At 39.6% G+C, this 13,614-nt stretch overlaps 1 protein-coding gene across 3 annotated transcripts in view; it reads right to left on the bottom strand.

Moving 5' to 3' along the window:
* Nucleotides 1-228: 228 nt before the first annotated feature.
* Nucleotides 229-13,614, bottom strand: part of ST7 (suppression of tumorigenicity 7) — a 136,408-nt gene continuing 123,022 nt past the window's right edge. For all 3 annotated transcript variants that reach the window (XM_005481966.4, XM_005481967.4, XM_074539940.1), the window contains exons 12-15: nucleotides 10,111-10,261; nucleotides 5,765-5,857; nucleotides 2,699-2,838; nucleotides 229-543 (exon numbers count right to left, since the gene is read on the bottom strand). In XM_005481966.4, coding sequence (XP_005482023.1) covers nucleotides 448-543; nucleotides 2,699-2,838; nucleotides 5,765-5,857; nucleotides 10,111-10,261 — 480 coding nt within the window. In that variant the 3' untranslated portion in view covers nucleotides 229-447. The remainder of the gene's footprint in view (nucleotides 544-2,698; nucleotides 2,839-5,764; nucleotides 5,858-10,110; nucleotides 10,262-13,614) is intronic.

Below are 13,614 nucleotides of genomic sequence, written 5' to 3'. Positions count from 1 at the left end.
TAAGCAGGAGCTTTAACTGGCTAGAAGCCTCTCCTAGATGCAGAAGTGAGGGCCCCACCCTAACTGAGCTCCATAACAAAAGGCAGCAACAAAGTTGTTTAATTGTAACATTATCGGCATGTTCATTACCTGAATGTGCAGCTATGCCCTAGCTATGGCCAAACAGATACCACAGGTTTAAAAAACAAAACCTAAGATCTGTGTTCTGAAAAAGTCAAAAGACAGCAATGCTACAATACACAAAAGTTTATTTTTTTCTTTTCTGAAGGCAAAATATAATAGAACCTAACATCAATGTATTTTGTACAACAAAACAGTTTTTATATGAGAACAGACAATCCATGAAGAGTTTTTAAGTCTTATAACTGCTTCCCTTTTTTATCATGCTTTCTTGTTGTCAACAGAAGGTTGGCACAGATGTCATAGCAGTCAGTCGGGCATGCTCCCTCAGATCCTTGTCAGCTGGTGCCACAGGCTGGAGGGCAGGATACTTTCCACTTTTTCCATCACAAAATTTAAAGGGGCGAAGAGGGTGCTGAGAAACTGCAAAGGAATCAGATACACATTCAGATCAAAATCCAGGAGACAATACACCTCAAGAGAAAGCTGTCCAATAAGATAAGACATTCTTACTGTGTTCCTCTGTAAAATCCTCCAGCATGATAAAAATTACATAATTCACACATAAAGACTTTCAAATTCTTGAACCTTGCACATACAGAGATTTATGGTCTTTGCTGTAAAGAAAGCAAGAGCCTCATCTTTACAAAGATCAAAGTGATGAACTACAAAAGTTTCCACACATCTCACATTCTAGATTGAAGCTCATACTGAAGCCACTAAAAGCTCAACCCAAAACCTAATGGAGAGAAGGAGAGGCTTTTTCATAGCAGGGGTATGCCAGACCACCTCACAGAGACAAACATCATGTCTTGAGATTCAAGTTTAAGATGGTTTAGGGTTATCTGCAGATCTGCTCTATACCCTGAGGCATCACTAACTGTAATCCTAACATACTCTGCATCAGTGACTAAAATTTATCTTAACATCTTCTCTCCAGTACAGAACACATCATTCAAAGAGTCTTCAATATATTAGTATTCAGATAGGCAAATGATAAAAATCAAGATGGAGGATATTTTATCACAGGAAAAAACCACTGGCAGCTACATGTCACAGAACTCAGGTATTCAAAGAACTCCTGAAATACATGTTGAAATACATATTAATTTTAATTAATTATTAATATATTTGAGAAATACATGTTAACTTCCGTGGCAGAAGAACAAAGTACAAAATCTCACTATGCTGCCAGCATTTAGTCTTTGTTCAGGATACAAGTCTGATAAACACAGGAACAAGGCTAACAGGGACAGATTTGGGATCTATAACTGTGAAAGTATCAGAAAACTGAAGATTTGATTGAAAGAGCCAAACAAGGGTCATACATTTCAGTAACTTCGGTAACTAAGAAACAGAAAAAACCCAACCACTGAATCCAAGAAAAGCCTTTCAGGGAAGTTTATGTTCATATGCCCAAGTTAAACACTTGCTGTCTACCTAACACCTACGTACACACTCAAGAAACCAGAAGGGGTAATAATATTTCAGATACATTTCAGCACTTCTTGCTGAAAGAAGATTCTTCTGCTACAATTGATCTTATTTTGTGTCTTCTAGAGCTAATGAAAAAAAAATCTGGCATGAACTGTTGCTGTACCAGTCCCCACTCACAGGACTGGGTTAACAGAAGACCCATCTCACCTGCAAAGGGAGCCTCTTCCCCTTTGCAAAAGGGTTTCAAAGAGTACTGACAATCTGGAATTTGCCAAAACCTTTCAGCCTGGCCTCCTCCACCCCACTCCCTATACCCCCGAATCAAAAGTACCAAAGACATTAAAAACAAAGGCAGGAGGCCAATTCGGAAACACGAGACCTAAAACAGAGGAAAATATATTTGAGAAAATGTATTACAATGGAAGATACTGAGTATTTACTGGAGAAGGAATTTTTTACTATCCTAGAGCTTTTCTGTTAGTGAATTTTTCATCTCCTAGCATGCTGGAACAGTGATATTCTTGTTTTTGCAAAGAAAAAAAGTTTGGTTTCGAATAATTCATGGCTTTTCCCCCTCATTCTCCAAAATTTATTAATCCTTGGTGGATTAAAAATGCAGAATTAGGAGAGGCTTCTCTGGACATAGTTCAGGAAAGTTATGGGGGAAATATTGAGACTACTTCCTCCTTGGCAGTTCAGGGAAAAAACACAGAAATTTGTCCTGGTTAACAGTAGGCTCTATTTCTGCTCATACTGAGAGCTTCTATTGCATAGGAAATCACATCAGCCATTACGACTCTACACAAAATAGAAGGATTCTTATAACTGAGAGTAACTGTTATTAGTTTATTTTAATGGATGATATATGAAAATACAGATAATCACTTCTCCCATCAAGCCCTTTTTTTTTTTGGCAAAATCACAAGACATCAAACCTAACAACAGAGCCATATCAACCAGAGAAGACAAACAGGCAGGTCTTACTGCTTAGCAACCTGGACAGCTGTGCACATGTCCCCTGCTCAGATATGGACTGATGCTTCTGAGTGGGCAGATATTTAACACCTGGCAGTATTTAGCTCAGCTTTTCCTGCACTGGTGTCTTTATTTACAGAAGGGAGCAGCAGCAGAGAATACTCACAGCTTTTGCAAAGACCCCCATGAGCTCTGGGAACTGATGTGTCAGGAGGGCGAGCATGGCTGTGAAAGAACAGAGTCCAGCAGTGAAGAGGATGAAGAAGGGAAGCTCTTTCTTGGGATAAACTGAAACCTCATGAAATGCTGTAGAAAAAGATATGAGAAGGGGAAGGCATTATACATTTTTAAAAAAACAAAACACAACACCCAGCAAAACCTAACCAATGTTCTTACATGGTTTGAACAACGTGAGACACACAAAGATGCTTTTGAAGGAAGAAGATGATGGAAGGTCTGATACATCTAGGGACATAATTTTTGTGTCAGTTGTGTCTACCAAATAATTTTCTCTAAAGATACTATTTCTGGTTTACTCTGGTGCTATGTACACATCACTTTTGTCTTCCTTGTGTCAGCAATAACTATAATGCAGCTCTGCAACAGCTAACTCCAGAAAAGAGACTTAGAAATAAAGCATTTAAATTTTTTTTAAATGTACATTATAAATAACCCCATGGCTGCATGTTTGCTAATGCTGATACACAGAGAGTGCAGAAACATGTGCCTGGGAGCAGCAGTGGGCCCAACCATATGGAAGCATTGCTGCAGACCAGTTAAAGCAGGCTGTAAAACTACAGCCTTTGTAACTGTAAATTCTGAGGGTTTTATCTGCAGAGCAAGAAGAATTATCCTAACAGCAGGATGTATTGGCATGTATTTTAAAACCTGGAAATTAAATGAACAGTGAATTTTTAAGATGTTTGTTAATATATACTGATAGGAATACAGAAATTTCCTTGACTCTGGTATAAAAAACCCTTCACTGGACTTTGGAAAAAACAGCACTGAGATGACTGCAAGGGTTAGAAAAGGATAATGAATATTTTACCAGAGGGATATATCCCTTGAACTTTTATGGCAGCTCAGATTCAAGGTGAAAATTCCTCCAGGCAAAAGGTCAGGTGGATTCTCACCTTCAGTCTGTAGCTTAGAGCTACACTCAAGATAAATGCAAACTTTGAAACATTTTTTTCTCATACAGGACCAATCTCAAGGCTTCCCATATACTCAAATCCTATAGCTATTCATATATATGAAATATTACTCTTCCATTTTGCCAACTTTCTTTGCTTCAGTGATCAGCTCTCATCTCTTTGTACTTGCAGATGACATAAACACAGGGCAAATCCAGCAACATTCATGACTGCACTCATCTAGAGTGGAGTAGTTCTCAAAACCAAAAGCAGGAATTCATAAGAATTTAAATTAGAACATTAAAAACTAAAAATATGTGTGACTCTTGAGTCTGCTAGTTTGATCAGTAAAAAAAAGTAGGGATAGATTACAACTTCTCTTTGATTTAAAATAAATGTAGAGATCAGAAATACCAGAGCATGGACTTTGTAAGTCAAGGACCTCTTGCACTTTTCTTGCACTGCCTTTTCACACAGGCTCAACCCTGCTGTCCCACTCTGTTATCCAGTCAGGGCAAAAGTTTTGTAATTGATATTTTTAATTTGGAGAGCCTATGAGATTGTTGTGTTCTGACATAATTCCAGCTGTCTCTCCCACAAACCATGCACAATTAAAGGGTGTGGACAGGTATGCAAAACGCCTCTAACCCACCTGTGTCTGTCAGGCATTCTAAACCCTTCCCTCCTCTAACCCAGGGGATTTTGCAGTGAAAGGCATTTCCCATAGCTGCCAGAGCAGAACACACTGCCTGCATATGCTGTTAAAGAGTCCCACTGTTAGCTTGTAACATTTGACAAGAACAATTAGCTGTGCATCTAAAAAGAGAATGCTGAGCTATTCTGCATGACTTTGTCATTCCTAAATCTCCTGACACTCCACCCTCCCCAGCTCAGCATCCCTCTGAGTACAGCAAGCAGAGCACTCTGAGAGGTGTTGTTATAATTAGGATGATTATAATGGGGTGGGGAGATACTGCCAGTTGCCAAGGATTTCTGCGTAATATCAGCAGGAATGTGCTGTGAAGGAGAGACTTGCAGTGAGTGGATTTTCGCTGTATTATTCTCACCTAATGTTTACTCATGTAGGCTTACAAAAAGAGGTAACACCTTTTTCAGCCCAAACCAGAAAGATTCTGAATGAAAGGCTATAAAGGATGCAAATGCCCTCAAAAGTAGCCTTCCCAGCAGAAGCAGGCTTCATTTTACTTGTTCCAGAACAATTTTTTCTTTATTTAAGAAGGTGAGAGAAGAATCTTCTTCCTTGGATCAACTTTTATTTCCCTCCTCTGCCCTGACCCTGCAAACTTGTGTGTGTTCCACTCGTGCTCACACAAAGTCCCACAGAGAGAACATGTGGGAATGAAGTGTAACTGCAAGATTGGCTGCTTTGGCTCTCCCTCTGCATTCTTGTGCTTCACTGCATGCACTGCAATGAGTCTCATTAGCTTGGACTGTAATGCTTCTTGGGGGCTGGATCTCTCTTTATATCTGTATCTGGGAACACTGCTGGCACCTTCCTAGCACACGCTATAAACGCACATCAAAGTGACTGAGATGACTTCACATCAAGCTCTTCCTAACAGTGCACACGCCATAACATGAAGAAAACCCTTTCCTGCTATTTAAACTGATTTTTGGAAAATGTAAGCACAGTCTGTCATGAGTACTGGCTGCAGGAATGATCCAGCTGTCCTCAAGCAAGTTGGATCCTGTCTCGGAATTCAAGTAGCTCATGTGTCTACCAAGGATTAACAAGGCTGTGACATTGTGCTTTTGGTTTGAGGGGATGTTAACCCAGATGAAAGGTCAGTGTCTTGGCAAGAGAGAACAGCAAGATCTAAGTGATTTGGATCTCTTTGTTAATCTCTCTCCCTGTCTGTAAGCTATCAAAAATAATAAATACAGCTAATTGTTCTGAACCATGCTGAGGACGTGCCTCTTGAACCATCACAGGAGCTCCAGAGGCTCACTATCAATCTGGTTATTCTAATCCAGTGTGCTCAATTTAAAAGGCTTCAAAGGAGACCGGTACTGCAAGACTCAGGTAAACAATTCTTAGGTGTCAATCATAAGAAGAAGAAAAACGTTGAACATACATGGTAGTAGTTCTCTATCTGCAGTTTCTGTACAAATAGGGTAAGGGTAGAAAAGATGTCCTTTTTCCAGAGGATAGGGGATCATTCTGAAAGCTGAAAAGAAAACACAGTGCATAAGTTGCTGTGAGTGTGGCAGTCATACTTAAGAATACTTGTAATTCTGAAAAACAAACATAGACAAAACACTTAATAGTTGCAAACAGCATATAAATTGATTAATGAAATGCCAAAATAGAAATCCACATTGTGCTTTTAAACAGAAAAACTCCTATGTTTATTTTTATTCTTGAGACAATGTTCATGAATGTCAGGTGAGACCACATTACAAGGATATACAAAAATGTTTGCATAATCAAAGCCCATTATGCTTCCAATTCCATAGCCAAATTTACACATTTTGTCTTAGGCTTTTAGGCTGCAGTATTTTTAAATTTCAGGGGAAAGAAGTGTATCTGATATAACAGGTATAGCCTACAAAAATGAACAGCCAAGCCTGTAAATGCAGACCAATACTCACAGTCCCTGTGCACCAAGAATAATAGGTTTTTCATGGAAAAAATACACTACTCTTTTTCCATCACACTCCAGCAAGCCAGGTAACACTGATGACATGAGCTCTGAGGACCAGTTTTCCAACATAGTCATGTTTTCATTTTCTATTTGGCAATCGAAGATTAATAGTAAATTATTAAATCCAGTTTCCTCTCATGCATTCTTTCTAAATGCAGCAGATCAAGTCAGGTTTCCAATATAAATCTTCAGGTCATGGATTAAATAATACTTAATCTTATGAATTTTTAAAATTGAAAATAATAACAGAGAGGGAGGGAAATGGATTACTAAATCTTGACAGTGCTGATGTCATAGGTCATCTGAGTGTGGTTTATGGAAACATCAGAATACTTGACTGAAATATAGCTTTGCATCAAGGCATCCTTTTCCATTTTCCTGTATATTATTTTCACTGTTAAAATATCATCAACATGTTATTCTCACTACTCCTATGAACATCAGTCACTGAAGCAGTATTTCCCCCACAGATGTCCTAGCAGCACTGTACACTGAGGCTGTTAGGTACAGCCCACTGCCACACAGTAACACTCCATTATCTCTGGCTCACAAGGCAACTTAAGGATTTGTTTAAATACACAGTCCCCCAATATTTTCAGCTGTGCACACTGCATTTGAAATTATTTTAGCTGTGTTTTTTTGTGAAACTATATTATCATATTTTTTCTTGATTGCTGCATTTAAAGCAATAGTAAAGAAGGCAGAGATCCTAAAAGATTGTAAACCAACCTGGGCTGTAATGCTCTTCCCACATTAACCACCCCTCTCCATAGCAACCCAAAAAGTACAAATACAATATCCAAGCAGTGTATGATCTTAACACACAACAAACTTGAGTGTCTGTAAAAAAACATATGTGGAACGTGTTCAATGCTCATTTCTTCAAAATCCCTGACACAAGTTTTCCTTCCAATTTGGCTTAACATTGAAACAGACAATCAAGTCTCTTCTGCTTTACCCTGAGCCACAGTAGTATCAAGATTTTAGTAAAAATAAAACGTGAGGTTGATATGTTGCTTTTACAAAACAAGTGAAAAATGTCTGAATAGATGTTACTCAATTTATGCACTCGTGCTTGACATGAGACCAGTATGGGATATTTACAACAAAACAGCTTTAATTAGCAATGCTATCAGCCATGGAGGGAAGTGCTCTGGTTCATCTGGATCAGTTTGTGTCTGTGTAGGTACTTCTCTGCCTCACTCCTATGGTATTATCTGACCTTATTTTACATTAATTGACTCAGGTAGCACAGAGCAAGTTTGCCACTCACCATGTACAGCAGCTGCAAGAGCTACTGGAGCATATGGGAACCCCTAGGTTTCTTTTTCTCATGCAAACAGTAGGAATTTTGACACAAATTTAGAAACCAATAGTGACAAACCATCACCCCAGACACTAGAAACTTGGTTACACTTGAAACTACAGACCTCCTGTACATAGAACCTGGCCCAAACACAGTGGTGGCACTTTGGCTTTTGTAGTTGTACTATGAATTAAATACCTACAAACACACAGAAAGAAAGCAAGGACAACTGACCATGGATTATATGTAGACTGTTGGTTAAAGCCAGTATAATTACATTTAACTTCTCTGCCATGTCTCCACTGGTTTTCACTTAGTTATGCAAAGATGCCAAGATATGAACCAAACATTATTGGACTAGACACTGTGAAACCATTAAAACCCCTGGTTGTCTTCACATGTGTGAATAAAATTTGAACAAAAATTTTGAGGACTCGTGCACAAAACGAATAATGGATTTTTCTGCAGAAATTATGCAATGATATTAATTTACATATTTACAGGCTATTATACAGCTATTAGCTAATGAATTACATGTTCAGATTGCTGAATGTGAAGATAATAAGAAGGGGAGTGTAGCTAGATGAAAATTCCCTATGTTGCCTTCAGGCACAGATGACTTGTTTCCTGAGTGGCAGGAGGACTGCAGGGCAGCCAGACTCCTGTGCCAAAACTGGTGCTGGTACAAAGCCTTTAGGGGCTCCCCAGCCTGACAGAGCAAAAGAAGATCTGCTCAGGATTCCCTGCAAAACACTGCTTTTACTGATGGAATAATGAACCCTGAGCTAAAGGACTTCTGCAACAATCCAGAAGAGAAGGAACACTGCTTAAAAGCAAATCACTTTAAAAAAAGCCATTGGGAATGAACCTGTAACAGAGAAAATAAGAGACTGGGAGAAATAATGGGAGAAGAGCAGATCTGACAGAGAACAATGCAGCAAAGCAGACCCCAGGCAGCACTGGTATGGGTTACTGAGCAAGGTGTTCTATATACCTGAAAATAAAAAACCAGTGCACCCTCAGGGAGCCTACAGTGCAAATTAAGCAAGTTAAGGTCATTTCATACTGTATCTGAGATAGTAAGTCACTTTCACATTGGAGGTATTAAGTGCATTTCTATAGGAATTATCATGGTAACAAAAATCTTTTCTATCAAAGCTCAATGAGGACAAAAAATGGTGAAACACACCCATACAAACAAGTTGGTGTAATAACATACAGAGGATGAAAAAGAACAGAATAAAGCAGAGCAGAAATGGGGAACTAGAATACACTAAATCAAAAAAAAGGCCAACGATTATAATTTGTACTTTTAAATTTTCAGAAACCTGATAAAAACACATCTCAAAGACAGGATAAGATATATTAGAAGGTTAGTATATGACCTTTGGAAGTCATATACTCCAACCTCCCACTCAAAGCAGGGTCATTTCCAAGTTACATTGGATTGCTCAGAACTATGTCAAGCTGGGTTCTGAGTATGTCTGGGGCAGGAGATCTCACAGACCCCTCTCACTCTGAGAATATGATTCTAAGGTCTGGATTAAATTTATCTGGTTTGAACTTGTGCATATTGCTTCCTGTCTTTACGCTGGCCTGTTCTGTGAAGCCTGTGACTCACTCATCCATATCATCTCTCTGCTGGTTAGTGGAAGACAGCAACTGGATCATCTCTTCACCTGCCATAAGACTTCTCCAAGTTGAACAAAACCAGCTTCCTCAGCATTTTGTCCTATATCACATAATCCAGTCCCCTATGCATCCGAGCAATCCTTCACTGAATTCACTCCAGTTTACCAGTTTAAAAAAAGTCATAAAAATACAGCATTGCTTTATATTTCACATTAATATATATACCTTTCTATAAGGCACACTCACAATTCCCAAATATCAAAGCATTCATAGAATCACAAAATGGTGTGGGTTGGAAGAGACCTTTAAAGATAATCTAGTTCCAACTCCACTGCCATGAACAGGGACACCTTTCACTAGACCAAGTTGCCTGAAGCCCCATCCAACCCAGTCTTGAACACTTAGAGGAATGGCACATTCACAGCTTCTCTGGGCAACCTGTTCCAGTGCCTCACCACTCTTATTGCAAACTATTTTTTGTTTATGTCCAATCTGAATATACTCTCAGTTTGAAACTATTCATTCCAATAATGACAAACAAACCTCTGGAATGAAATAAGTTAAATTATTGTCTCCTTATCCATGAGCAGGAAAATATGTCTCAAAGAAGTTAGGAAATTTTGTTCAGTATTAAACAGCAAACACAAGACTTTAAACCCCTTTTACTCATTAAATGAAGTTAATGTTTTCAGTTCAAATTTCAAATAGTTCAATGCTGGTGAGGATGTAACAAGTGTCCAAAATTCTCACATATTATACTTGACAAAAACTATTACTTTTTCATGAAATTCAATAAAAATATTTTATTAGTTCCTTTGTAAGAAAGAAGATTACTTACTGCCTTCCCATGTACAGTGTAAGAGGTTCAATGCCCCCTCTACTCTTTTCCAGTGTTGAAGATGAAAGAAAGCATATGCTATTGCTTCACTGTCCCCTCTCTTCAGAATATGTTCAGGGGGCAGAATTAGGCTTTTCATTTCTAGTAGATACTGAAATGAAAAAGTAGAGCACAATTATTGCAGAGGTAATACCAAAAAAAAGCACAGAAAGCTGACTGCAATTCTATAATGCACACTGAAAGGTCTATTTCCCTGAAGTACTTTTTCTCACAAGATTCATCAAATGTGTAACATCACCAACTGCACTTGAAGACAACTACTGAATTATTCCCAAAGACTAAGATACGCTGTCAGATGGTTCTGCTCTACAGCAGTGGTATTGGGACTACACAGAAATTAAAAATTAAACATCTCTCTTATTGAAGGAGATGAAAAAAAGGTCTCAAAGCAGAAAATGGAATTTAATTACAAGGGCTTTTTAATTAAAAGTGTTTATAATAAAATGAAGAAGACTGTAAGCATTTTGATGCACAAAGTCTTTCTATAAGGAAACACATGGCACTCCTAGTTTGCACACAGGTTGCTGCATTTACTGCATCGCCGTTAACTGGTTGTGAGGTCTATGAACCTGCGAGCTTGGCAGCCACCTAAGTAGCTAAGAACGAGTTACAAGGTAAAAATGTGACAAAATGTAACAAGTGCCTGATTTCTGGGGGTGAGGTGGGGAAAAAGTATAGGACCTTTGAGCTTGCTGCTTGTAACAGTTGTTGAATGTGTCATTGAAATGAAAAGGACCACTGAGGCAATTTCCACAGAAAACTTCCCCGTAACGGGCTCCCCCCACCAGAAACAGAACCAGATGAAACACACAGAGGGTTCATGACACAGGAGAAGACAGAGGCCTCAGACATTATTCAAGCAGGTGATTTTTCTCTCTCCTCAATCCATGAACTAGACTAACAGGTAACCAGACAGACAACTAACACAGCTCAGCAGACACCACTGGTGTTACTGCGTTCCAGCTTCTGGAGGGGCAAGAAACAGCACAGGGTAAAGATGAATCCTTTCCTGTAAAGGACACCCTTGCTGACATCCTTTACAGAAAAGGAGTAACAGACAGAAAAGAAGCTGCTGAATCAGCTCCTGTGGGTCAGTTCTCCAGAGGAGTGAAACATTTCCCAGCTGTGTTCTGACTGCTCTTCCACAGCACAGGGCAACTGTCTCTCTCTTCCAGGATGCCCAAGATCAAACCTTCTCCCTGCCAGACTGTTCAAGTCAACACAACAGGCAGCAGGTGAGTCAGCCCTAGCACAAGGCTGGGAAAGGCAAGGTAAGGCTGCTCACTGGCAATGAAGGAGGGGGTGTGCAGCCCCTCCATTTCACCCCGTGCTGCAGCCTGGTTTGGAAGGGGCAGGACTGCAGGACCTAGGGAGTGACAACTTCCTACTGCAGGCACCCATGAGGAGCAGCCTGGCACTGGAGGCAAAAAGGACCATGGGTGGTGTCAGCCTAGCCCAACCCCTGATAAATGCTGGCTTTTGTGAACAGGATGTGCTGGTGCAGAAAAGAAAGCAAAAGAAAGGAATGAGGATTTAAAGTCAACCTAGTGGAAAGGAAAAGAAAAGGGCAGAAGGAAATGAGAACCAACTGCACAATTTCATGGAGGATGTCCTAGAGAGTGTCACCCCTTTGTCTGATGGAGCTGTCATGCAGGTAAAGATTTGGAGAGCTCATGATCAAAACAGAGAACTGTCAATCCTGGGGAATAAATAAATACCTCAAAGAGAAATCACATGTTTCTGATGTGGGTAACTATTAAAAGTGGAGAAACTGAATCAGCAGTGGGAGTAGTTGAATATGATACTGGATTTTGCCTTAAGCCTTTCAGAAAAATCTGAGGGAGCTGCAGAGCAGGTGGATTAATGGAGGAAGTTGCCATTTAGTAGGCAGTCCAGGGGATTAAGGGTGACAGAGAGAACAGAACAAAGATCTGACAAGAGGGAGGGAGCTGCCAGGCTGACACGAATACACCAAACATTCACTGCCCTAATGAATGCCTCACCCTTTTAAAAACACATATTATACCTGTTGAGCAGAATGGAATACAGCTGCAAGAGCTGCAGGTTTCTACCTGTTTTATTAATTCAGAACATTAACTCTTATTTCCATATTTTCTGCAAAATTAAATGAGAAAATAAGTTCTCAATATTCAAATGTTTCAACAAAAAGAAAAACCATAAACCCAATAACATCACTATTAGTAGGGAAAGAAAATCCAGGAAGGAATGTTGTATTTCTAGGAGCACTAAAAGAAAACGTGTTTTGATTCTTATGTATTACTTTTTATCAGCAATTAAAAAGAAATCAAGTGGAAATATCAGATGTAAGGACATATCTTCACACTTGCAATCAAGCTTAGTCCTCATTCAGTTAACTTGACTTTTCAGTCTGCATTTTTCTCAGTTTCAGAAAGAAATTATTTTTAGAAGTGCCACAGATCAAAAATGTGAACCCCTCCTCCCTCGTTACTGCACAGCTACCTTCCCAAACAAAAGTCCATAACCTGGTTTGGTGATATTCAATAAGACCCTCATGCAAAGCTGATAGGTGGCTCAAGACTCATTTGTGACTCATAAATGTTTCTATTTGACACATAAATGTCAGCCACACCTTTTGGGCATACAAACTGTCAATAAATTTATTCTGGAGGCATTTCCAGCAGGAACACTGACTGTACACAGCCCCAGAGACACCCTGTCTGGAACACTTTGCACAATTCTCATCAGACACTTTCCAAAACAAAAAAGATCAAATTTATCAAGCAAAGAAATTCAAAGAAATGGTTTTGGGAGACAGCACTTGAAGGCCTCCATCTACTCAAGTCCTCTGAACATTAGTAAAGGGTACCAAAAAGCTGCCTAGCTGTAAGCAGGGTTTGATTATTGTGGAAGGAGAGATAAGATTGTCCATGAAAATTAGAATGGTCTTGATATCCATGAATATCATATCCATTGGTGCACTGTTGTATTTTCAAGGAGAATTTCAAGAGCATTTGTTCATTTGCTGGCAGGGCTAAGGGTCTACCTAGGGACACCAAGGGCAGCCCCCTTTTTTGGCAACTGCAGGCTGCTGGTCCTGGATCTTTCAGAGGCAGGACTGAGCCCCAGCAACATCCTGGGTTTCCAGCAGGTGGTCTGTGAAACCAACACAGTCCCCCTGAAACGTTCTGTACTGGACAAGGAGACAAATTCCAGTCAAATTAACTAAATAATAAAAAAAATAAAACCAAAAACCTTAAAAACCATCCAATGAGCTGCAGTCCTCATGCTGGTCATATAATGTGTGAACTACGGTCTTGATGGACTACTGCATGCAACAAACATCTCCGGCTCTTGGAAAAAATCAGCCAAAGACATCAGTCTGTAGCTTCCAGGAGGCTGCTGTTGCCCTTCAAAGGCTAGACAAGTGCAGTCTTCTCCTGAGCCACCACAGACTTCATATCT

Source organism: Zonotrichia albicollis, chromosome 4 (genome assembly GCF_047830755.1).
Source record: "Zonotrichia albicollis isolate bZonAlb1 chromosome 4, bZonAlb1.hap1, whole genome shotgun sequence".
Taxonomy (NCBI): Eukaryota; Metazoa; Chordata; class Aves; order Passeriformes; family Passerellidae; genus Zonotrichia; species Zonotrichia albicollis.
The sequence above is the reverse complement of the archived record's forward strand: the minus strand, read 5'-3'. Positions and strand labels throughout refer to the sequence as shown.